The sequence below is a fragment of the Talpa europaea genome (genome assembly GCF_964194135.1).
Source record: "Talpa europaea genome assembly, chromosome: 12".
Lineage (NCBI taxonomy): Eukaryota > Metazoa > Chordata > Mammalia > Eulipotyphla > Talpidae > Talpa > Talpa europaea.
In genome coordinates, this window is record NC_140079.1 from 83,901,802 (window position 1) to 83,928,534 (window position 26,733).

The following is a 26,733-nucleotide window of genomic DNA, read 5'->3' on the forward strand; positions in this document are numbered from 1 at the left end:
GGACGGAATCTACCTGTGTTTCCTGGCATGCTCGATCATATTATTATGATAATAAGCTGTATAAAACTTCAGAACATTTCATGTACACTAAATAATTACATTTTGCTATTTATTTTATAACCGTTAACACAATGAAGAATAATCTCAATTTACCTAAATCACCCGTGACTTTTTGAATGGCATGCATTTGATTCTGACTTCCTTGGAGTGACCATTCACTCAAAAACTATTTATTGTCTATCTGCTATGAATTATGAACTTTATTAATGTTAATTGATAATAACACAAAGCATCTTACAGCTAAGGCAAACTTTTGATATTTTGTAGCTTAACAGAAACATTTTATGTAGTGTCTTTGGGTTATTTTAACTATTTGTTAAAGATAATTTCAAATACATACAAAAATAGATGGGTACAATGAACTCTTAGCTACCTATCACCCCTCTTCAATCGTTATCAATATAAGGCTAGTCTTTTTAAACACTCTCCCTACTCTCCACAGTGAGTACTTTAAAGTGAACACCCTTTATCATATGATTTTATTCATAATTACTTCAGTATGACTATCTAAGATAAAATCCCCAAAATAGGTATTACCTACTAGCATACCTAACACAGTAATTCTTAATATCAAATACCTAATTAATGGCCAAATTTCACTGATGATCTAAAAAATAATATTTTAAAACTTATGGAAAAATTCAAATGTATGCCCAAGCTGACAGAGCAGCAGAATGAGTCTTCATGCATACATCATCCAAGTTAACAAATTTCTTTCAATTTATAGGTGATCTTGGGTCATGTACACCCACTTCCCTCCTTCATTATTTGGAAGCAAATTCCATACATCTTACATTACAGCTGTGAGGATATATTTTTAGAAAATGTAATCATAACTACATTTTCACACCTTAGAAAAATAACAATTCTGGGGGTGTGGGAAAGATAACAATACCTTAAAATCATTTAGTTGTCTTAATCCCTCCCTTTATTCCATTTAGCTTTTAAAAAATAAAGTCCATGCAGGCATTGATTTGGTAGGTAAATCTCTCAAGTTTTTAAAACTCGATCAGTTTCCTTCCATTTTTTCCTCTTTTTTGTGTGTCACAATTTTGATTTTGCTATTGCATATTTAATATGTTTCTCTGTTAATTAGATCTAGAGGCTTATCTATTGTGGTTCAATTTTTCCCCCAGTAATATTTTATCGGGAAAACACAAGTCCAGTTTCTTTTTGAGATGTAAGCAGTCATGGATAATAATTGCTGAAATTCATTCATTCATTCATTAAGAGCTGCAAAATGGTGATCTTCTAAATCTAACATTCCTGCTTTACTTATTAGTCGGGCCCATCTGTAAAGGAGAAATCTTAGTGACTACCCTTATTAACCTCTTGCTTTCACTGAGGTACAGTTTATACAGGTAAAGTAAGAAAAACGCTTTGTTGACCCAACTCCTTCCTTCCCCTTAGAGGTAGCCACTTTAAGATAAATGTATTATCCATCCTTTTATGAAAAGAATAAACACATAAAGAAGTGGGCAGCTGGTAACTTCTATTTTCTCAAAATGGCAACTGAATTCATGTTTAAATCTACCTCATCCTCCCCCAGAATGAACAAAGGCATTTACATGAATTCTGACAGACATTTTGGATGGTTTATGTTCATCTACTCTTCAAGAAACACAATTAATTCATCTCATTCTGTGGATGTTCCATAGTTAAACATACTTAATTATAACGTGTATTAACGGATCCACTGAGCTTGCATTGTAAGGACTCCAGGGCTCTGATTATGAAGACAGCTACCATTTTCAGAGTCTCCCTCATTGCCTAGGACTGTGGTAAGGCCCTGGCCATACCTCCTCTCACCTTTTTCTCACAATACTCACCTTCATTTTACAGAACTGGGTTGCAGGGTGCTGGAAAGTTGCTGAACTTAGAACCCAGCTGGCTTCTCTGTGAAAAGCACAGAGAAGCCAGATTGCGCTGAAAAAAAAAAATGCCTTATTATTTCCCTCACCTGAGAAGCTCTTGTGACAGCAGGAGGGAAGATTGTAAGCAAAACATCTGGGTTTATTAAGCAGTTGCTGACAAAACTATTTATTTCCCTCCATGTCTTTTCTTCTCCTGCCTTGCATAAATCTTTGTAAGCTCTATGAAAATACTTTTCACATTGACTTAAAATTACTTCTGTTTTTCAGATAATAATTAGTAAAACGACTTCCAAGAAATGCCAGAAAACTGGGATTGAGTTAAATGTTACCCTCTAGTTCAGTAGCTTGGGACTAGTTAACCTTATCCATTAAACCTCAGATCTTGTACCCTTTCTTTGTGTTTTCTTTGACCTCTCATTGTGTCTAGTTACAACAGGCTTCTTAGCATGCTTTGTGGGGATTTTTTTTATGGCAACTGAATGACTTCTTAAAGATGCCTCATAGCCTCAATAGCATTTAGAGACAAAGAAATGAGCAGCCAGGGTGGATAGAGGTATATATGTCTCACGTTGCTACAGCACATCTGGTCTTTCAACACATTTCTAACAAATAAGGCTGTCAATTCTCCACCAGTGAAAATCTTTACAGAACTAAGAGTAAATTTAGCTGATCTCTAAGTCTGTTTATACATTGCAAGGTTGATTTTGTGTATTTTGGCAAATTTTCCACTGAAGACTCTAGTCTTTAAAATCTTTATTTTCCCAAATGCTGTAAAAAGAACTACTCGTTTTGTTTTTTGGGAAAACAATATTTCAGCAGCATGTGTTCTACAGCCCTCTAAGATAGCATCTGCTGTGCAGTGAAAGGAGGAAATAGTTTACAAAAAAAGAGAAATGAGTGGTTTAATGTCAATGATGAATGTGGCAAAATATAACGCTGCAAAAATAAGGTAAACTAAAGGTTTATGCAAATTACTGAAAAACATTTTAATAATAATAAAACTAGCCAAAAGATAAAGATCCTAGAATTTCTATTTAAAAATGATCTTGCAGGCCTCCCTAGCGGTGCAAGTGGTTAAGATGCAACCTATGAAGCTGTCCGCAGCCACTGCAGCACGAGTTCGATCCCCAGCTGGCCAGGGAGCTACCCACATGGCGCAGCAGACCTCTCCTGACTCACCCACTGCTCCCCTCAGCAGTGTATTTCAGTCAATCCACCTGTTCTGCTCCCCATTCTGTATCTGGTGAATCCTCTCACCCTGCCCCCCCACAAACCTCTGGCCTCTACCCTAGTTCTTGTATGCATAAATAAATCAATCTTTAAAAAAAGGAAAAAAATTATTTTGAATGTGAATTCATTTCAGGGTAGTAAATTGTAAAAAGATTATTATTGCAAATACATTTGGGGCAAAGGATTTGTACATTTAGATCTATGTTTCTACTGTTACTTTTTATTTTTATTTTTTAAAGATTTATTTATTTATTTATTGATTGATTGATTAATACATACATACATACAAGCACTGGGTACAGTCAGAAGCGCGGGAGGGTGAGAGAATTCACCAGAGCCAGAGCAGGGAGCAGAGCAGGCAGAAGGACCGAAGTACACTGCTGGGGGGAGCAGCGGGCAGCAGGAGAGGTCTGCGCGCCATGTGGGACCCTCCTGCGGTGGCCGGGGAGCATCCAGGGATCGAACCGGCGATGTAGAGGCTGCAGGCAGCTTCGCAACCCAGCGCTCAACCGCTGCGCCACCGGGGAGGCCCTACTGTTACTTTTTAACTGTAACTTTCTTAAAGGACTTGACTTACTTTTCATCAATGAAACTTTTTTCGCACCTTACTAAATTCCCAAACTCTCTTCTTGGTGGACAAAATTAGACGTGAAGTTCTTAGCCTGAAAGAAAGCTATCTATTTTTATACTACCAGCACATCTTAGTAGAAATCTATATGCTTAAGTAGTAACCCAAAAATTCAATGTCAACTCCCCCCCACAACTCCTAGAACTCTAGGCATTCTGGAAATTTAATTATTTTTACAGGGGCTTTAGTTAATATCATAATTATTAAAAGATTAAGCTATATGCAAGTTGACACTGAACAAGAATAGCTGGGGATGTGAGCAATCTACATGGAGAGACTATTATGCCTGTTGGCCCCCAGGGAACCTGCCTTTGTTTTAATTGCAGTTAGACATACATACCACGTATCATTCTTACAACTTTTTATTTTTAAATTGTTTAAATTTATTTTTTAAAATAAATTTTATTTTTATATTCCCCGTACAATTGCAACCCAATCCCTCCCCTCCCCGCCCTCCACCCCCCATAGAGTGTCTCTGGTTCATAGTTTTTTGTTGATTTTGATTTTCACTTTCTTATAGTTATTCACTTTCCTGGTCCCTTATTTAAGTTTTCTAGATTCCTGCTATTCCGGTATTTTTCTTTTTCTTTCTGGCTTATTTCGCTGAGCATGATCCCTTCTAGAGCCATCCACATTGCTGCAAATTGCATGTGTTTATCTTTTTTGAATGCTGAGTAATATTCCATGGTGTATATGTACCACATCTTCTTGATCCAGTCATCTATTTTTGGGCATTTGGGTTGTTTCCAAAGCTTAGCTATTGTAAACAGTGCTGCTATAAACATAGGGGTGCAAGTGCTCTTTGGAATTGATGTTTCTGTGTCCTTTGGGTAAATACCTAGGAGTGGAATTGCTGGATCATATGGAAGCTCCATGTTTAGTAGGTCCAGAAATCTCCACACAGCTCTCCATAGTGGTTGGACCAGTTTGCACTCCCACCAGCAGTGCAGGAGAGTTCCTTTTTCTCCGCATCCTCGCCAACATTTGCTGTTGCTAGTTTTTTTAATATGTGCCATTCTCACTGGTGTAATTCTTACAACTTTTTAGAGCACAGTTGGGCATCACGTGCACTGCTCTCACCACGGTTCAACTCAACTTGTTTTTATTTCCTTGCTTACCAGTAGGGGGCGGGCGCAGACAGCGAATGAGCCGCCCTGCCGCGGCACCTCGCCACGCATGCGCGTCTCACCTGCGGGAAGGTGACAGGGGGCGGCCCCTAAGGGGCGGGGCCTGTTTGCGCAGGCGCGGCTCGGGCATTGTGACGTCAGCGCGCGCGGCCAGGCTGGACCAGGCGGTGGCTCGCGGAGGCGCCTCAGCGAGCTTGAGGTGCGGACTCCCCTCCCCGCGGCCCGCTCGCCCGCCGCCCTCGCCGCCGCTTCCCCCGGTCCTTCAGCGCACCGAACGCGGGCCGGCGGCCGGGGCGGAGGCCCGGGGAGGGACGCAGTTCCGGGAGAGCGGGCGGGCGGGCTTCAGAGCGCCGGTGGCCCGAGTCCCGCTGCCCTGCGGTGCGCGCGGCGGCGGGCGGCGGGCGCCGGTCTCTATATGGCGGCGGCTCTGTCGGGCCTGGCTGTTCGGCTGTCGCGCTCGGCCGCCGCCCGTTCCTATGGGGTCTTCTGCAAGGGGTTGACCCGCACGCTGCTCATCTTCTTCGACCTGGCCTGGCGGCTTCGTATCAACTTCCCCTACCTCTACATCGTGGCTTCCATGATGCTCAACGTCCGCCTGCAGGTGGGTGCGCGGCGCCCGCCGGCCCCTGGTCCCCGACCCTCCCCACGCAGGTGCTGCAAGCGCGGCCCGGCCCACCTCGCGCAGGACCGTGAAGATGCTAACCGTAGCTGCCAAGCTGGATGCGGAGTGTGTGCCGAGCACCGTGCATTTCTCCTGCAGCCCCCGCGGGAGTAAAACCCGCTGGGGTTATTGTCCCTGTTCTGCAAACGAGGCCGGTGGGGGGGGGGCGGGGGCTGGAGCCGCTGGCCTCGGGGAAGGGCCGCAAATGGAGCGTGAGGTGCTGGCTAGGGCTGGAAAGGCCCCGAAGAGGAAATTTTGCCCAGGAAATTTAAAATTGTGGGGTGGTGGGTGGGTTTGTGACTGACTTTTCTAGCCTCCAAATTTCACAAAGCTCCAAAAAAATGACCCTCGAAACTTAAGATGAGTTCGCTATCATAAGTTAACTAATCATCATTAGTTAACTGATGTTCTGCTAGATGTACCTTACTTACTCTAGCCAGGTGTGGAAGTGTGGTGATGGTGAAGGTGAGGGAAAGTGAGGTGGGAAGGATAGTGATAAAAGGGTTCAGAGGCTTCAGACAATTTAAATGTCAAGTAGTGCACACCCACACCTCCCCATACATCCCGCACCCTGGGAACCACCTTTGCTATATATGACTGACCTTTCTGCATCCCTTGAATTCCTTTTTCTAGTGGAATGAAAAGTCATCAGAGTGAGAATTAATTCTTTCCAAGCATGTCATAGATGACCAAGCGGGGACCTCTTTTTGGAGTCCACCTACATATCTTGGAATGTCTGCTGTGTGCAGAGCACCAGCTAGGTGGTGGTAGGGGCGAAGGAGGTGCAGGAGGAGTGGCAGGTTCCTGCACAGGGGAAGCTTACATTCTGACTGCGCTGGAGTTGCTTTCTCACCTGTAAAGTGAGGAAGCAATGTTAAAACCAGGCAGATGTTCTCTTTTTTTTTTTTTTAAGATTTATTTATTTATTTATTTATTTTTGTGGGACCCTCGCCGGCGGCCAGGGAACGAATCGGCGCTGCAGGGGCTGCGGGCTCAACCGCTGCGCCACCAGGGGAGGCCCTAGATTTATTTATTTATGCTTACAAGATGGGGTACAGGCCAGAGGTGTGTGTGGGGGGGGTGAGAGGATTCACCAGAGACAGAGCGGGGAACAGAACAGGCAGATTGACTGAAGTACACTGCTGAGGGGAGGCGCAGGCGAGACAGGAGAGGTCTGCCTCGAGGTATGGGTTGCTCCCTGGCTGGCAGGGGACCAAACTCATTGCTGCTGCTGAGCTGCCGACAGCTTCATAGGTTGCATCTTAACCACTTGTGCCACCAGGGAGGCCCAAAATGATGTTCTCTTTTTTTAACACTCTGGTTTGGTTTACCAGAATGAAATTGTCCTTCAGCCTGGACCTTGAAGGTTTTGGTTTTTGAGTCCCCAAGCTCCTGCTTTGGAAACTCTTGTTCTTGAGTTACAATAATAATTTGTAGTCATTTATAAAACATAAGAACTGTGAGAGAAGGCTTTGTATGTAATGTTACGCTGGAAATTTCCATATTGTATACCATTACGGTAAAATCACCTCTCTGGTATGTCCACTTCTCTATATGACAGTCCCCTAGTCCAGGCTACCAGTCACTTGCTTGGGCTGTTAAAGTAGCCTTCCTCGTTCTCCACTGGGCGCGTAGAGAAGTCTTTTAAGAACATAAATCAGTTCGTGTTATTTCTCACAAAAAAAAAAAAACAAAACTGCTTCCTTTGCACACAGAATGAAGTTTGCATGTTTTTACCCTGCAGATCGCACTTTTTTTTTTTTTTAAAAAAAAGATTTATTTACCAGAGATAGAGTAGAGAGCATAACAGGTGAATCTACTGAAATACACTGCTAAGGGGAGCAGCGGGTGAGACAGCAGAGGTCTGCTGTGCCATGTGGGTCAGCTCTCTGGCTGGGGATCGAACTCAGGTCACAGTGGGTGGTGATATCTTGACAGCACTGAGACTTTAACCCCTGTGCCACCAGGGAGAGCCTGCTTGCTAATCTTTCTCACAGTTTTTGTGTACTCTTTGCATGCACAAAGCCCCTCCTGCCCCTGGCATTTGCACATGAGATCCTTGCCAGCTTGCAAAAACACCTCCCCTGGCTCTGCATGGTGGTACATTCTCATATTGTAGTTTTCATCTCAGAGTGGACTTTTGTGATCACCACGTTTACATGACCTGCTCTCTCCTTTGCGACAATGTGGAAGACTTGTTTCATAAGCAACAAGAGAGGAAGGACTCCATTTCTAATATGCTTAGGATTTCCAAATCTCAGTTCTATGTAGGGCAGTGAGGTATCTCTGAAAATTTATTCAAGTGCTTAACAAGGAATCTGCACTGTAATGATTGAGGGTAAGTGCCTTTTGGAGGCTGGAAATTGATTCTATATTAAGAGTGATGTGGCGGTCAAGAGACCTAGACACACCAAGTCCCAAAAGCTCATAATGGACAACTTGTTGGATTTGATGTCAAAGAATAGTCCAGGAACTGCACAGTTTTAGATAATTCTGCGAGCTGAATGCCCTAGGAATAGAGTTCAGGCTGCTTTGTTCAATTCAGGGGTGATGGCATGGGGTGTGTGTGGAGAAAGATAACATCATAACCAGGTATCTTTTGGGAGGGCTGTCAAGACAGCCCAAATCATTTACTTGTAATGATGTGAGGATTTTTAGATTTGATTTTGGGCTTGATCAAATGCAACAGCAGCCATTTCATAAGCTTAGGAGGACAGGAGTGTGGGGGAATCTCGCCTTATAGTGATGCTACTTTAAGCTCTTCTGCTTGTTTAGAGTCTGCTCATTTGTGGAAAGTCAACTTACTGATTTGAAGTTTAGTTATTCTGGCTTTCTGGTAAAGAAAAGTGTGACAGGAAATAGAATTTAAGGGGCACAGCCCTGCCTCATTGTTGCATTTTGCTTGGAACACTGTACCCATCCTAGTCACTGTGGGTTTGCTGGAATCTCTTTCACAAATAATAAGGGATTAAAGATTCTACTTCCCACATGTTTCCTTAGGATCCCCAGATCATTTGTAGGGCAGGAGTTATTTTAAGGGGGTTGAGCACCTCTAAAGTGATTAAACAAGAAAATAGATGCAGGGCCTCCCCGGTGGCGCAGCGGTTGGGCGCTGGGTTGCGAAGCTGCCCGTGGCCTCTGCAGCGCCGGTTCGATCCCCGGCTGCTCCCCGGCCACCGGAGGAGGGTCCCACATGGCGCGCAGACCTCTCCTGCCGCCCGCTGCTCCCCTCAGCAGTGTGCTTCGGTCCTTCTGCCTGCTCTGCTCCCCGCTCTGGCTCTGGTGAATTCTCTCACCCTCCCGCGCTTCTGACTCTACCCAGTGCTTGTATAAACAAAACAAACAAATAAATAAATAAAACATGCCTCTATTAAAAAAAAAAAAAAAAAAAAGAAAATAGATGCAGAAGAATTTTGTAAAATGAGAAGGGTTGTGATTTTAAACTTTGTTTGCAAGCAAGTCTTAATCTCTGAATCATTAGCATCTGACTTGTTGACGCAGAATCTGAGCTATAAGACAGTTAAAAAAAAAAAAAAAAGAGAATCTATACCAAATGCTAAATATAGTAAAAGCAGGATAAATTGTACTAAGAACCTGCATAACACATTATGCAGCCTGTGGGAAGAACCAGATATCTTAGTGTCAGGTCACCTAGATTTTTATAATTTCAAAATGAAAAGGCCTATAAATAATAGTCAGAGAAAAACAGACACGGTGAAAGTTGATCATAGTTGTCAGATGGCGATGTTCCTGTGCCCTGTGCCAGCAGCCACATTGCCTCATGCTCCCCAGCCTGAGAGTCTTCCTTTGACCCCTCTCTCTCTGCAATTCCTCTCCTATTTCTAACTGCTGTTTGTGTCCTTCTGCATGACTTGCTAAATCCATAGCTCTGTATGTTTCCGTGCACACCTATCACCTGAAAATCTGCATTCATTCATTCTAATTAGGTATAAAGTTCAGGGATGTTGGAAGGACTGGGGAAGCTGGTGATTGTTCTCAGTAGGTCAGTTGGAGTGGGCCTTACTGAGTAGGTGGCATTTAAGTAAAACCTTGGAGGTGGTGAGGGCTTTAGCCACAATGATGTCTTAGTTAGAAGTGTTTGGTTTGGCAGAGGGAATAGCTATATATTGAGGGCCCTATAGCTGGTGCAAGCCTAACGTCTTCCAGAACAGCAGGTCAGTGGGGAAGGAGGAGGCAGGAGATGGGTCCTGAGAGGTTTAGGTGCAACTCGCATGCTGTCAAGCCACAGTGTCTTGGAAGCATTAGGCTTCAGCTTTGCCTTGATTCAGGTGATCAATTTTAAAAAGTTGTAACGATCCTGAGACTCTGTTTCCAGGATCAATTGCAACTTGAAATGAGTTTCATTTTGTTCCTGGATTTATAGCTGGTTCTAGAAGAAAACTGGGGGAAAATTATAGATTATTAAGAACATCTTATAAAAGTTTATAAGCTTTGTAAGAGCTTAAGAAGTCAGATCAGGGCCTCCCTGGTGGCGCAGTGGTTGAGCGCTGGGTTGCGAAGCTGCCGGCGACCTCTGCGGCGCCGGTTCGATCCCCGGCTGCTCCCCGGTCACTGGAGGAGGGTCCCACATGGCGCGCAGACCTCTCCTGCCGCCCGCTGCTCCCCTGAGCAGTGTACTTCAGTCCTTCTGCCTGCTCTGCTCCCCGCTCTGGCTCTGGTGAATTCTCTCACCCTCCCGCGCTTCTGACTGTACCCAGTGCATGTATAAACAAAAAACAAAACAAAACAAATAAATAAATAAACATGCCTCTATTAAAAAAAAAAAAGATTTAAAAAAAAAAAGTCAGATCAAAAGCATGAACTTGGTAAAACTTAGGAGTTTGTTCTGGCTTCTGAGATGTTGAACAACTGTATACTTTGAGTTGAGAGGAACAACTTTCCTCTTTCAAGTGCTCTTTCCTCTTTCCTCTTTCAAGTGCTTTCATCATGATTTTTCATAAACTTTTTGTTCTGAAAATTTTGAAATCTAAGTAAAATTTGAAAGAATAGTACAGTGAACACCTGTATCCTTGACTCAGGTTTTTGAAAGCCTTAGCAAATAATCATATAATGCTTCATGCTCATATTAAAATGTATGAGTTGGATCTGTATGTACTAATGTTAAAAGATGCCTACCATATATAAAGTGAAAGAAAGCAGTTTTGTAGTATTATCCCATTTAAAATTTTTTTTAAAGATTTATTTATTGATGCAGACAAGAGCTGGGATATAGGCCAGAGAAGCGGAGGGTGAGAGGATTCACCGGAGACAGAGCAGGGAACAGAACAGGCAGACTGACTGAAACACACTGCTGAGGGGAGCAGCGGGCGAGATAGGAGAGGTCTGCTGCGCCATGTGGACAGCTCCCAGCCTGACCGGGGATTGAACTCGTGCTGCAGAGGCTGCAGTTTGCTTCATAGCACAGTGCTTGGGAGGCCCCCATTTAAAATTTTTTCATAAATGTTCTTGTCAATACCTGGAAAAGAGGAGGACATTCCAGGACCAGGGAACAGCCCTAACTCAAAAGAGAGATCGGGCATTGCTTTGGAAATGATCTGTGGAGAATGACCAAAGTTTCTTCGCCTACACAGAGTGGGTGGCTTATAACAGCATTTATTTTTCATAGTTCTGGAGACTGGGAAGTTCAAGATTAAGCATGGTCACACTCTCTTGAGGGCTCTCCTTCTGGTTTACAGCCAGTCTTCCTCTGTGTCCCCTCATGGTGGGAGGGGTTAGGGGTCTCTGGGGAGCCTTTTTTTAAAAAAAGTTTTATTTATTTATGCATACAAGAGCTGGGGTATAGGCCAGAAGTGTGGGGTGGGGTGTGAGAGGATTCACCAGAGACAGAATGGGGAGCAGAACAGGCAGATTGACTGAAATATACACTGCTGAGGGGAGCAGCCGGTGAGACAGGAGAGGTCTGCTGCGCCATGTGTGTTATCTCCCTGGACAGCGATGGAACTGTGCTGCAGTGGTAGCGTCAGTACTGAGATTCAATCCCTTGCTTCATCAGGGAGGCCCAGGAGCCTCTTTTTTAAGGACACATCCCTTTCATGAAGGCCCCACACTCATGTCCTAAACACTTCCCAAAAGCCCCATCTCCAAATACCATCTGTGGGGGTTAGGGTTTCAGTATATGTACAAATATTCAGACCACCACACCTCCTGATAGCTTTGTAAAAATAAATGGCACTCACAAACAAAAGAAGTTGGACCCTTATACCATATGTAAAAATCAACTCATAACGGATCAAAGACCTGAATAGAGAACATAAAACTCAGAAGAAAATGTAAGGGAGAATCTAAATGATACTGAATTTGGGAATGATTTTTTTGCCAGAACCACAGGCAACAAAAGAAAAATTAGATAAATTTGATTTCATGAATATTTAAAACTTTTGAATATCAAAGTAGTGAAAAGACAACTCATAGAATGGGAGAAAGTATTCCCCCATTCTGATAGGATGGAATCACATCTGATAAGGATTAATGTCCAAAATACATTAAGTATCTTAAAACTCAACAACAACAAACCAAACCAACTCAAAACAAAAAACCCTGATTTAAAAGTTGGCAAAGAACTGGAATAATAGTCCTTATACTTCTAAGATAACACAAGTAGCCAGTAAACCCATGAAGACATGGCTGCTGGAGCATATGCATGGGCAGTCAGCCACCAACTACAGACAGCACTCGTTGCTCCCTAGAACATTCTGAAGAGCTCCAAGTCTCAGCTTACCCACTGCAGCCTCGTGGCTCCATGATGGATGACCTGAAAGGAGGGCCTAGTGACCAGATGCCCAGCCCTACCTGCCCCTGTTCGATACAGACACAGACCCAGTGTCCCCCTGTTCTTAGGCTCTCACAGACCCACCTGGGTTAGCTTCTCTGAGACCTGCTTCTCCCAGCACTCCTTATCCTGCCCCAGGGGCTCTCAAATGCCCAAGTGGTGAGCAACCATCGCTCACTGGCAGAATCACCCAATTCGGACCCAGGAGACCCCTTTCTCCCACACCGGTCTTAGCCTCCAAGAGCTTCCACCAGATGCCCTGCTCCAAATCTGAGTTTCAATCCATACAGACTGAGAAACTCCCTGTTCAACCCTCTCTTGGCCCAAGGGGCTTGGCACTGTCCCCAGCACAGACCTTTCTGCCAGGGAAGCAATAAAATGCAGTGCTGGGACAACAACAAAAATTAGTCATTTGATTTGAAATGCAAATCAAAACCACAAGATACCATTTCACACGTACCGTTTCCTATAATAATAACAAATGTTGGTGAGGATGTAGAAAAATTAGAACCCTTGTGCACCATGGTAAGATGTAAAATGTGCAGCTATGCAGGAAAGAGTTGGGCAGTCTTTAAAAGCTAAACAGAATTATTATATGATTCTAGGTATGTCTCCAAAAGATTTGGAAACAGGAACCCAGACACCTGCACTCTAGTAACCATAGCAGTGCCTTTCCAAAAGGTAGCCAATGTGGGTGTCCTTCAACAGAGGAGTCAATAAATGAAATGTGTACACAGCGCAGTGTTCCCCGTCTTTATGAGGAAGTAAAGTTCTGGCCCCTGCTACAATTGGGATGAACTTTGAGGACGTGATGCTAAGTGAAATAAGTCAGCACAGAGGATGCTTACATAGACCCCTAAGATGGTCAGACTCATAGAGACATACAATGGAAAGGTGGTGGCCAGGGGCAGGGGACCTGGGCATTGAGGAGTTTAATGGGGACACCCTCTCAGTTTGGGAAGATAAAAAAGTTCTGGAAAGGGATGGTTCCAGCACCCAGGATGGCTGCACAGCTGTGTAAGTGTACTTGATGCCACATAGCTGTCCACTTCAAAATGGTAAATTTTGTGTTATGTGTATTTTTTTAGAAAAATGATGATTACACTCTTGGATGTTGCGGTGATATTAAGTTGCCATAACACTTTTTACGTGCCTGTTCTGTTCTTGACTGCAGCTATAAACTGGTAGGGACATAGGACAGTGGCTCCCATGTTTATAAAGACTTTGACTGCTTTTTTAAAAAAAGGATCGTTAAAAAAGGCTTTATCCACTCTGGCTCTGGTGAATTCTCTCACCCTCCCACACTTCTGACTGTACCCAGTGCTTGTGTAAATAAATAAATCAATCTTAAAAACAAAACAAAACAAAAAAACAAACAAACAAAAAAAAAAAAGGCTTTATCATGGGAATATTCAAATACACATAAAAGTAGAATGTTCTGTGGACCCGTCTGCTCACCACTGCTTTCAGTAAGGCGCATTTCTCTACCCAGCACTGAGTATTTTATTATTGTTTTTTTTTTTAAGATTTATTTTTTTTTTTTCAAAGAGGCATGTATTTTATTCGTTTATTTATTTGTTTGTTTGTTTGTTTGTTTTTACATGCACTAGGTACAGTCAGAAGTGTGGGAGGGTGAGATTATTCACCAGAGCCAGAGCGGGGAGCAGAGCAGGCAGAAGGACTGAAGTACACTGCTCAGGGGAGCAGTGGGCGGCAGGAGAGGTCAGCGCGCCATGTGGGACCCTCCTCTGGTGGCCGGGGAGCAGCCGGGGATCGAACCAGCACCGCAGAGGCCGCGGGCAGCTTCGCAACCCAGCGCTCAACCGCTGTGCCACCGGGGAGGCCCTTAAGATTTATTTTTATTTATGCATAGAAGAACTGTGTAGGCCAGCAGTAGGCCAGCAGTGTGGTGGTGAGAGGACCCACCAGAGACAGAGTGGGGAGCAGAACAGGCAGATCGACTGAAATACACTGCTGAGGGGAGCAGCAGGGAGACAGGAGTGCTGTGTGGGTTGGCTCCCTGGCTGGGGAACTCAGGCTGTATTGGTGATAGCGCTAAGATTTAACCCTAGGCATAGGAAGGCCCCAAGCATTGAGTATTTTAAATCACAGTCAGAATGAATCTTTTTTTTTTTTTTTTACTTTGAAATAATTTGACTTACAGAAAAATTATAAAAGTAGTTCTAAGTATTCCGATAATCCCTGAACCCAGGTTCCTCTAATGTCAGCATTTTACAGGACCGAGGTATACTTATCAAAGCTAAGGAGTACGCATGGGGCATTGGGATTTAACTGGTTTTCCCACTAAGGTCCTTTTTCTGTTTCTTGTCCCCACATTTAGTTGCTAGGTCTCCTTAGTTTCCTCTAGTCTGTGCCATTTCCTTACTTTTTCTTTTCTGTTGATTGGACATTTGGATTTTGGGACTATTTTTCACTATTTGGCTCTTGTGAGTCATACTGCTATGCACATTCATGTGTAAGTTTTGTGTGGATGTGTTTTAATTTCCCTTGGATATATAACAGAATGGAAATGCTGGTCACATGGTGACTCTTTAATCTTTTCAGAAGGGTCATTCTTATTGCCCTGTAAAAGCTGGGAGTGGATGCAGGAGACTTGGAGTAAAGCAGGTGAGAAATGCTGCTGATTCACCAGGGTGGAACTATGGGGCTGGTTGTGTTTTGGATGGATTTTGGTGTTAGAGCTGACTAGCCTGCCTGCCTTATTGGATGAGATGGGTGTGTGTATTTCTTTTTCCTGGTCAGTTTCTCTCTCCCTCTCTCTTTTTTTTTAGTAGTGATAGTTTCTTTTTTTTTTTAATAATCGTTTATTTTGCATAAAAGAACTGCGGTATAGGCCAGAGGTACAGGGTGTGAGAAGATTCACCAGAGACAGCATGGAGAGCAGAACAGGGGGAAGAACAGGGGGAAATACACTGCTAAGGGGAGCAGCGGGTGAGACAGGAGAGGTTTGCTGTGCCACATGTGGGTCAGCTCCATGGCCAGGGAACGAACTCATGCTACTGTGGCTACCCGATAGCTTCATAGTGCTGAGACTTAATCCCTTGCGCCACCAGGGAGGTCCCTCTAGTTTGTTATGTTTGACTTTACTTATGTTGTATTTAGCCAACTGAAGTTAATTTTTTGTAATCAAATTTGCAGTCTTTCCTGACTTTTTGGGCTTTGTCTCATTATATTTGTCTCAGGCTATAAAGAGTCCACCCATATTTTATTCTGGTACTATCACTTTTTACTTTATTATTTATTTATTTATTTATTTATTTATTTATTTATTTATTTTTAATAAACCTTTTTTTTTTTTTTTTATAGAGGCATGCTTTATTTATTTGTTTTGCTGGTTGGTTTGTTTGTTTTGTTTATACATGCACATGCACTGGGTACAGTCAGAAGCGCGGGAGGGTGAGAGAATTCACCAGAGCCAGAGCGGGGAGCAGAGCAGGCAGAAGGACCGAAGTACACTGCTGAGGGGAGCAGCGGGCGGCAGGAGAGGTCTGCACGCCATGTGGGACCCTCCTCTGGTGGCCGGGGAGCAGCCGGGGATCGAACCGGCGCCGCAGAGGCCGCGGGCAGCTTCGCAACCTAGCGCTCAACCGCTGCGCCACCAGGGAGGCCCATTATTTATTTATTTTTAATTAATATTTTATTTTATATAATTCTTACATCATTTTTCATTTTTGTACAATGTATGCATTATCATTTTGGTTATATTCCCCATACAATTGCACCCCCCCCTTATTTTGACCCTAGTCCTTCCTCCCCCCCCATAGTATATCACTTTTTACTTTTATTTATTTTTTTTAAAGTTGCATCATTTTTTTAAAAGATTTATTTATTTATTTATATAAGCACTGGGTACAGTCAGAAGCGCGGGAGGATGAGAATTCACCAGAGCCAGAGCAGGGAGCAGAGCAGGCAGAATGATGAAGTACACTGCTGAGGGGAGCAGCGGGCAGCAGGAGAGGTCTGCGTGCCATGTGGGACCCTCACTTGGCGGCCAGAGATTGAACTGGAGCTGCAGAGGCTGCGGGCAGCTTCAACCGCTGCACCACTGGGGAGGCCCTCACTTTTTACTTTTAAATAGCATACATTTGGGGTTTATCCTGGAGTATGGTGTGCAATATAGATTTAAACTGATCTTTCTCTGAACAGTGCTTCAGTGAAAACCTTGTGCACAACCACCATCCATGGGTAACCTACCATCCCAACTCCAGCACCTCCAACAGTGCCCTGCTAAGGCTCCATGACCACTCTGATTGAATCTGCTGCAAACCATCTTAGTAGCTTTCCGAATGGTAGCCTATAGGCACTTGTAATAGTAGTTATTGCCACTCGCTCACTACTGAGGTGCTTGCTCTGTGCAAGTCCTCCATTGGGCTTCTCAGTCACGCTCCAGCCCAGCCCTCTGCCCCTATACTGAATGTACTGGTCTGTGTTTAGACCATTCCATGTTGCCATCCAGGAGGTTACTTGTCTGTCCTCTGCCTCACAGAAGCCCTCTGCAGTATTTTATCACCATCACTTTTGATAGTCATAATACCGTAGCTACTGTGTTTTGGATGCTGTGGGAAGCTGGGTGGGAGCAAATGCAGGATGGTTCACACATTGAGTCCTGGCAGTATCCTAGGAACAGAGAATGGCCCTAGCCTTCTGAGAAGAGACACAGCCCTGCCCTTGGACATGTGGACTTGCTTTCAAGAGTCTAGGCAAGAAGGAAGCAGTGGTAGCCAGCTGTTCCACTAGGCTTCTTAAGGGTAGGTTTGATTTGGACCTGCTGAATGATGAGGAACAGGAAGTCAGTTTTGTTAGTGAGTTTCCTGTGGTTATGAGTCAGCTGAACATAGAGATGACGGAGTTCTTATTTCTCATCCTCTAAGTTGTGTAGCAATTTGAGGAATTTGTTTCAGCCTCCTTAGTCTGATATACTGATATCACATCAGAGAGCCTGTGTACCCAGGCTGCTCTTGCGTGAGTCTGTGAGCATCAGAACACAGGACCATGCTCCAAGTCATTGTCCCAATCTGGCCTGTAGCTCCTGTTTGTCAGCTGTGTCTTCTTCCAGAGTCCTTTGTGAAGAGCCTTGCCAGCTGACTCTCAGACATGGAGGCCAAGATATTTTTAGTCTACAGAGCACTGATATCCAGACCAGCAGGTCCCTGAGGCCATTAATAGCTCAGGTTAGAGAAGAGAAGGTGACTGCAGTCCGAGAGGGCAGCAGCTGCCTAATTGGGTCAGGCCTATTGTGCAGCAGTTGGTTGCCTCCGGCAGGCAGGGACTCTTGTGGAAGGTGATTTCGTATGTTTGTACAAACCTACCCAGACAACCTCATTTTCCTGAGCACAACACCCCTCTAACCCCTGTGGTTCCATTTCAACAGTTGTCTTTTTTGGGGGGGATGTGGTAAGGGAGTAATTTAGAAATGTACCCCCAGTACTGTACTTTGTTTCTCCTGAATACACACTCACTTGTCCTCAGATAGACTCCTTCCCTTATTCTGGTGGTCTCAGGTTTGGTGGATGAGTTTGTTTGCCGCAGTATGTGCTGCTTATTGCTTTGTGGACTCACAGGGGCTGGAGATGAGACACCAGGAACCCAGGGCAGCTCATGATATACTTTATTTGGTGCAATATAATATCCTTTTGTATGTGGAGTATAGTAAGACTAAACTATGAAAAATATTAAATATGTTTAGAAATTATTTGAAGGTCATTTGTTTCTCAAAGTATGTTGTGTTTAAGAAAGTCTAAAATCAGAAGAGTTGGCTAGTTGGGGGTCAGAATCTGTTTTCAGTGACCTACTGAAGTATTTTTGTGAAGAGAATTAAATACATAGTTTATTACTGAATTTACTAAAGATTGAGGGGGTTTTCAGTAACAATTTTTCCGTCATTATTAAATACATGTTAATGGTATGTCATTTAAAATATTTTAACACAAATCTGGTAACACTTTAGCTTTCTGAGCAGTATGAAGTCCTTGTACAAGGACATAATAGAAGTGGTTAAATACTAATTTTCCTGAGAATTGGCCCATATTAAGTGACCTATTTTTCTTAGGAATTTTTTAAAACCACTTTAATATATGTATTTTATATATATATATATATATATATATGAATGTGTCTTCCATTTCAGAGAATGTTTATTCTTAGTACATTTCAAATCAGTAAAGTAAATGTAAGGTTTGAAATAATATCCTTTGGAAAGTTAACGGGAGAGAACTGTCAAACGAAGTTAGATTTGACATGGTAAACTTGGAAATGTATTTGAAAGTATTTGAAAGTATTTATTTTGAATTGTAGCCAAATAAATAATTTGTATTTATTTTAATTGCACCTTATATTTATATATTGCTTTATGTAATATATATATTGTTCAAATGTATTTTTATTAGATAAATAGAATAATGTTCACCTATTGATTAAAAAGTTTTGAACATATTCCACAGGAGGGAGGGAGGGAGACAGACAGCAGATATCTATATATATATATATTCATTCGTAAACTATGTATTTTGCTCTACCAAAATATGGTATATATTATGAAACAGAAAAAGTTAAAAAGGGAATGAGATAAAAATGAACTAGGCAAGGGTGTTCTGATATTTCTCCCATGGTCCTTGAGATGGGGTTACCCCACTTAACTACCACATGACAAAAAGATTGTGCAAAGTCTTTCAGAGTTTACCTGCAGCTGACTAAGTAAGTTGTGCAAGAAACACTTCCCAGCATCCTCTTTTTTTTTTTTTTATAGAGGCATGTTTTATTTATTTGTTTGTTTGTTTGTTTTGTTTATACATGCACTGGGTACAGTCAGAAGTGCGGGAGGGTGAGAGAATTCACCAGAGCCAGAGCAGGGAGCAGAGCAGGCAGAAGGACCGAAGTACACTGCTGAGGGGAGCAGCGGGCGGCAGGAGAGGTCTGCGCACCATGTGGGACCCTCCTCCGGTGGCCGGGGAGCAGCCGGAGATCGAACCGGCGCCACAGAGGCCGCAGGCAGCTTCGCAACCCAGCGCTCAACCGCTGTGCCACCGGGGAGGCCCCCAGCATCCTCTTTTTGATGCATTCAGCATAGTTTGTGTCTGTGCTGCTGAGTGCTCCAGAGATGCTTTGAGTCCTCCTCCTCTTTGTCTTTGGTGGGTACCTTGCCCATCAGGCCTTGAGATCTTGAAGGTCCAGGAATGCACCTCACTATCTTCCTGTCTCCTCTCTAGGGGTGTGAAACCAGGACTTCCGGCTCTTTCCCCAGCTCGAAATCTCGGTAGAACTAAAGAATTTATTAATCTAACTGCTTATCACAGCCCCACACTCAAGCCCTGTATTTCAAAGTATTTGAAAGTATTTATTTTGAATTGTAGCCAGAATCCACACTTTATTTTTTTTTAAAGATTTATTTTTATACAAGAACCGGGGTATAGGCCAGATGTGTGGGAGGGTGAGAGGATTCACCGGAGACAGAGTAGGGAACAGAACAGGCAGATCCGCTGAAATACACTGCTGAGGGGAGCAGTGGGCGAGACAGGAGAGGTCTGCTTCGCCATGTGGGATTCTCACCGGCCAGCCGGGATCGAACCCGCACTGCAGAGGCTGTGGACAGCTTCACAGTGTGGCACTCAACCACCTGCGCCACCAGGGAGGCCCAGAATCCACACTTTAATTGCACCTTATATTTGTATATTAAATAACATGCAAATCTGAACTCCACTCCAGACCTGCCACTCCCCCTGTTTTCAGCTCACAGCACCTTCATCACCAGAATCCAATGTCAGAGGAAACTTGTGGATTGTCTTACTTCTACACCTAGTCAGCCACCACCTTTAAGTTTCTCTCTCCTCTCTGCTGTCCCGGCCCACTTCTTCATTTTCTCCCTATCTTGATGGAATCGCCTCTTAACTGGTCTGTCCAAAGTGATTCCTTCCCAGTCTAGTCACCTCACTGCCGCCAGAGTAATTCTCCTGAAGTGCAAATCCAGCTGAAAGTTGGTCTGTGACACTCCACCCCTGCCTTCCAGGTGGCTGGCAGCACGCTGTGCCTCTCCCTGGTCCCTGGCTATCTCCACAGCCTCTGCCTCTACTTCCAGCTCTACTTCCAGCTGCCTAGCCTCTGCCTCTACTTCCAGTGTTACAAAAAATTGCTTTATTTTCTCCCCACTGTGCTTTCTTTAAAATTTTTTAAATTTAACCTATATAGTCACATAGCTTAGTGTCTCTTGCCCCCACAAGGTTAGTTAAGAGAAACAGCAGTTTCCTGCTCCCTTCTCTCCAGCCTCATAGCCCTCACTTGCAGCACAGTTGGTTGTGTGAATGTTCACTTCTGCCTCCAAATTGAATGCTTAAGATTTTGCTTTTTGATTCTTGATTTTTAGTTTTTGTCTTTGTCCAACTGGAAGATATGATCTCTGTTCTTTGTTTCAGCTTCCATCTCATGCACCGCATTGCCATTCCTTCCTTTTCCCAGGAGAGGTAGTGCATTTTAGATTGCAGTTCCTTAGGCAGAACTCAGAAAAATAACTAAATATGACTTATGTATTTATGTTTCCCTTTTCAATGTTTTGGGAGTATAGTTGTTTTTTAAAGGAATAGGTGTTAAAGCTTTTTTTATTTTTTTAAAGATGTATTTATTTATTTATACAAGCACTGGGTACAGTCAGAAGCACCGGAGGGTGAGAGAATTCACCAGAGCCAGAGCGGGGAGCAGAGCAGGCAGAAGGACCGAGGTACACTGCTGAGGGGAGCAGCGGGCGGCAGGAGAGGTCTGCGCGCCTTGTGGGACCCTCCTCCGGTGGCCGGCGAGCGGCCGGGGATCGAACTGGCGCTGCAGAGGCTGCGGGCAGCTTCGCAACCCAGCGCTCAACCGCTGCACCACCGGGGAGGCCCTAAAGCTTTTTTTAAATTTTTAAATTTTTAAATTTTTTTTTAAAGATTTATTTATTTATGCATACAAGAGCTGGGCCAGAGATGCGGGGCTGGTGAGAGGATCCACCAGAGATAGAGTGGGGAACAGAACATGCAGACTGACTGAAATACACTGCTGAGGGGAGCAGCGGGTGAGTCAGGAGAGGTCTGCTGTGCCATGTGGGTTTCTCCCTAGCTGGTCGGGGATCGAACTCATGCTGCAGAGGCTGTGGACTGCTTCATTGTGCAGTGCTTAACCCCTTGCACCACCAGGTAGGCCCAAAGCTTTTTTTTTTTTTTAACCTGGCCAGTCATTAGAGAACTAGTGAGATGTCACAGTCCATTTAAAGGAGAATTTAGACAGGATATACATACACATACAGCTGTAATGAGGACTGCTGAAGTGAATTTCCAAGTTGATATAGAACTGGTCTGTGTCCACAGGTCATTGCTTTCCTCCAGACACAATTAGGGTTTGTATCTCTGGATAAGAAGGCATTGCCTTACTCTTTAAGTTTTCTACAACTTGCAGAGTTGTAGAGCATCGAAGACAATGTAGAGCCCTGAAGATTAGATAACTTGGTAACACATCCAGTGGGATTATTTTGTCTTATTCGAAGTTTTTTTTTTTTTAATTTATTTATGCATACAAGAACTGGGGTACAGGCCAGAAGTGTGGGGGGGTGAGAGGATTCACCAGAGACAGAGTGGGGAACAGAACAGGTAGATCAACTGAAATACACTGCTGAGGGGAGCAGCGGGCGAGTCAGGAGAGGTCTGCTGTGCCATGTGGGTTGCTCCCTGGCCGGGGATCGAACTCATGCTGCAATGACTGCGGATAGCTTCATAGGTTGCATCTTAACCCCCTGCACCACAGGGAGGCCCTAATTCAAAGCTTTTGACAGTTTCTCCTGATATCTCCATTTGGAACATGATAATATCACAGAGTGATTATTCTTGGTCATAGAAAAAGGCTGGTCTCGTTTGGTTGCAGTGCAGGAATAGTGCTAACATCTGCTTTGTATTGAACAACTGCTGATACCACAGATGAGCTTCTGTCCAAAAGTTTTCATAAGGTCTCTCAGATTGGACTTTTAAAAGCCACTTTCATTTGCTTAGTGTGAGAGCAGAGAACTAAATCCAAAAAACTTTCCCTGCCATATTTTTACTTGTAGTGCCTATAAATCTGGGTGAATTTTCTCATATTGAGGTTTCAGAATTTGCTGTTTCCTGACCTGCCAGTTTCCACCTTCAGGCTGGAAGTTTGTGTGCCAGGCTTTCTCTCTGGCCTGGTTTTCCTGGGAGGGCTTTGTAGACCTTGGGTCTGTAAGTAAAATCAGCCTAGATGCCTTAGAAGTGGTTTGCCTTACTCAAGTCACTGGCAGCCATTCTCTGGTAGGAGCTTTTGGGTGATCCTTTGTTTGCATAATTGAGTCATCCAATGCTATTCTGGTTAAGAGGAGGACAGATTTTTTTTTTAAGGAAAGCAGATTTTTATTGAACCTATGCAAATGATATTTCCATGGAAAGTACAAAGCCTCAATGTATATTTTTCTTATTTTAAAGCAGTTTGAGGAAATACTCCATTTACAAAGTACTGCTCTTTTTTGTTTTGGTGTCCTTTTTTTAAAAATATATTTTTATTTATTTATGCATACAAGAACTGGGGTGTATGCCAGCGGTGGGGGGGGGGCGGTGAGAGAGAGAGAGTGGGAAGCAGAACAGACGGATCTACTGAAATACACTGCTAAGGGGAGCAGTGGGTGAGCCAGGAGAGGTCTGCTGTGCCATGGGGTCAGCTCCCTGGCTGGGGATCGAACACAGGTTGCAGCAATGGGTGATAGTGGGATAGCGCTGATACTTAACCCCTGCGCCACCAGGGAAGCCCTTGTTTTGGTTTCTAATTGTTAGGTGTCATCCTATTTTCCATCAAAATATCGACTGTTAGGAATTATCAGGTGTATACAGTCTCTCAAGACTCTGTCTTCATTATAACACTTTGATGATCTTCTCCAGGTTCACATTGAGATCCATTGAAGGCATTTGCTGACTGACACAGGCTCAGCGCATCAGAGGACACACAGCATGAGGGACAGAAGAGGGACTCTCCGCACCTGCCCTGCAGAAGTGAAGGGAGAGGGAGATGATTTGGACAAACTATTATGTAGACTTAAAAGAACTCAAAAGGAAGATCCTTGTCCACCAGACACACCTTGCTGGATGAATAGTCCTGCGGTTGATGTCAATGGAAATTCACCAAATGAGGAGTTATCATTGGAAATGAAAAATGGCCTGAGAGAGGTCAGCCTCTTGCTTCACAGTGTCAACAAAGTGCTCCCGTATTTGAGAGAATCAATAAAATCGGCTTCTGCAGCGGTTCAGAGCAAGACTGCGGATCTGTTCTCTGCTCCTGCAGAAGAGCGTTTTGCTGGGGTGTCTTGTGGTGGTGGGGAAACTGTGGTGAGGGACTGGCTTGAAGGAGGCCCCAGGGTCACTGACAGCCACAGAGGACAGTGCTGCAAAGGAGAGCCCTGGTGGGGGTCAGGACTACTGTGCGCTCAAATGCAGTCCGAAGTGGGGACTTCTAAGGATGAACCACCAAGTGCTCTTCCCGAGGGTCTAGGCTCTGAGTTAAAACCATTTTGCCTGCATTCTGTCCTGTCTACACCACTGCACTCACTTCCCAAAGTATTCCTGAATGATGAGACAAAACATGTTTTCCTTAGCCATTCAAAGCCCATGTTTCTAGAGCAAACAATAGGATATGAGCAAATACTCTCAAGTGTAAAAAGTACCTCAAATGATTTGCAGATAACACTGGGGTTACTGGCTCTACAAGCTTTTGAACTAACAGATCCATTATGCCATAGTTAAGGTACAAGCAGAACAATGAAAACAGTGAGATTAATTTTAAAAGTTTAGGATGAGTTCTTTCTCGCCAGGTCTGGGCACAAACAGTGCAGTCATGAAGTTCCTGCTTTGATTTGTGTGACCAGACAAACTTAGGTGGAATTGAACCTCCTGGACAGCTGGTTGATGTGGAAGGAAATTCCTGAGCATGTTTTTTAGATTGTGCTTGAAAGATATTCAGGATTGAGTAATCATTTCAAGGAGAATATTGATCCTATGTAAACATCAGATTAGAACATAAAGAGTTAACATAACGTTCTTCATGTACCTTCCACACTGATTCTAAAGGGCTACTGTCCCAGATAGCATCTGTCTGTCCAGACTGTCTCTGATCATCTAACGGAAGTGGAGACTGATAGGAATCAGCCCTTCTGCAGTTGTGCTTAAGCCTTGCTGAGTACATGGTAAACTGTTACTGTTTCTACATTTTGTAGGATAATTTTGGTCTGCAGCAAAATTTTATTTTTCTTTCCACTTGAAATGCAATTCAAATGGAGGCCCAATGGTGAAAGTTGCAATATTAAACTTAACTTTATAGAATAATCCTTTTGCAGACTAGGAACCTTTGCAGTGTTACCCGAAATAAAGATGAGCTTGAGACTATTTGCTGTAGTTCAGTGATAAGCAAATCAAGTATTTCCATTATAGAAAATTTCCCATTTCTAGGAATTGAGGTATCTTTTACACTAGGATTTTTCTGAGGTAACTCCTTTTGTTGTTGAGAACTTTGATAAAGGTCATTTAAGAGTATAAGTTTTTAAGGAGTCCCAGAGTGAGGCTTCAAACAACCATTTTCTGGATTTATTGATTGCAAATATCAGTTTATATTGTGTGCTAAATTACTATGCTATGTGCTATTTTAGTGTTTTGGGAAAATGAAAAATAAAATTGCCCTTCGGCATAATAAATGTCTTATTTTACGTGTGTAGTCTTGGCTCACCTTGTCTTTATCAATGCTGCGCTTCTAATACTTAAAAGTTGTCTAGCACTGAAGTAGGTTACTGATTGAGACGCCTGGAAGCAGGGCTTGAAAAAGAAAATGTAGGGCTAGGTTGGAACTCAACTCTTGCTTTCCTCCCAGGATGTAATGAAACAGTGTATTGTGATCTTTTGGGGTGGTGCTCAGAGTCCCAAAGTAAGAGTCCTTGTGAAAAACAATCTCCATCTTGCCTGGCAGTTAAAGCCCTGGTTACTGGACACTCTGCTTAGGGTCACTGACGGGTGCATCTTGAAATGAGAAAAGGACACATTTGAAGGTTTAAAATGGGAAGTGTTTTCTCATAGAACCCTTCCCCCACCACCTACATCCGCCGTGGGGAGGGGGGCGCTGTCCTTTTTGTTTTGGTCTTAAACTAATTCTACTTCTTTGGAATGGAATAAATTTTCAACCAATTGCAAAGCACAAATATGGAATTCCCTAGTTAGCATCAATGCTTAACCAATACATTTGACATGTATTCATATTAGAATAGGGTATTTCTTTAAAAGCAGCTTCTGAAACAGTTCATGATAACTTTTTCCTCTGCATTAGCTTTTTATTTTTATTTTTTAAAGATTTATTTATTTATTTATTTATTTACACAAGCACTGGGTACAGTCAGAAGCGCAGGAGGGTGAGAGAATTCACCAGAGCCAGAGCGGGGAGCAGAGCAGGCAGAAGGACCGAAGTACACTGCTGAGGGGAGCAGCGGGCGGCAGGAGAGGTCTGCGCGCCATGTGGGACCCTCCTCCGGTGCCGGGGAGTAGCCGGGGATTGAACTGGCGCTGCAGAGGCTGCGGGCAGCTTCGCACCCCAGCGCTCAACCGCTGCGCCACCGGGGAGGCCCCGCATTAGCTTTTTAATCACATACTTTGCTAAAGGTTTGCCCTTGTGTTCCATCCCTTCCCCTTCTGAAGATGGCCTGTGAGAAGCTCTGGGGTAGAAAGGCGGTGATAGATAAACCATTTAATGTTTCATGACTGCAAAATAAAACCTCCTAAACATTTTTATTAAATTTATATATATTTTACATCATTGTTCACTTTTGTACAATATTTGCTTTCTCAGATAGAGTTTCTGTAAAATTCCTACCACCAGTTCACTCGTATACTGTCACCATCGTCCGTTGTGCTCTTCCCTCCCCTGTTTTAATCCCTCTGCCTCCCCCTCCCCTGCAGAATGTCTCTGATTTATAGTTGCCTGTTCATTTTGGTTTTTTATTATTTTTTTCTCCTGATCCCTTATTTGGCTCTCCAAACATTTTTATTTTTGGAGCAGTACAGAAATAAGATACTTTCTTGGATAAATTAATTTTCCATGATTGGATTATAAAGGGAATCACTCATTTGACATATTTTAGGTTGTATCATTTTGGCAATGAAAATAAAGGGAAGCATTTTAAAAGTTCTTAAGTTACATGCTTTTATTTTTTCCTCGGTGGGTTCTGCTTAAGGATTGAATAGCGCGGGCATTTTAAACTTAGAAACTACATAGTACAAAATCTTGAACTGGGTTATTCACATTTGGAAATCACAATTTTCCTTTTTTTAAACATTAGGACAAATGGG

General features: G+C 43.4%; 2 protein-coding genes across 2 annotated transcripts; both read left to right on the forward strand.

Annotated features, from left to right (window-relative positions):
- Positions 1–5,334: 5,334 nt before the first annotated feature.
- SMIM10L3 (small integral membrane protein 10 like 3) lies at positions 5,335–5,694 on the forward strand (the record flags this gene model as incomplete). Its single annotated transcript, XM_084250179.1, has 1 exon — positions 5,335–5,694. The coding sequence occupies one exon, from the start codon at positions 5,335–5,337 to the stop codon at positions 5,692–5,694; it is 360 nt and encodes a 119-aa protein (XP_084106305.1).
- A 17,667-nt stretch (positions 5,695–23,361) lies between these two features.
- FAM220A (family with sequence similarity 220 member A) lies at positions 23,362–24,150 on the forward strand (the record flags this gene model as incomplete). The annotated part of the gene is made up of 1 exon (XM_084249356.1): positions 23,362–24,150. The coding sequence occupies one exon, from the start codon at positions 23,362–23,364 to the stop codon at positions 24,148–24,150; it is 789 nt and encodes a 262-aa protein (XP_084105482.1).
- Positions 24,151–26,733: the final 2,583 nt, after the last annotated feature.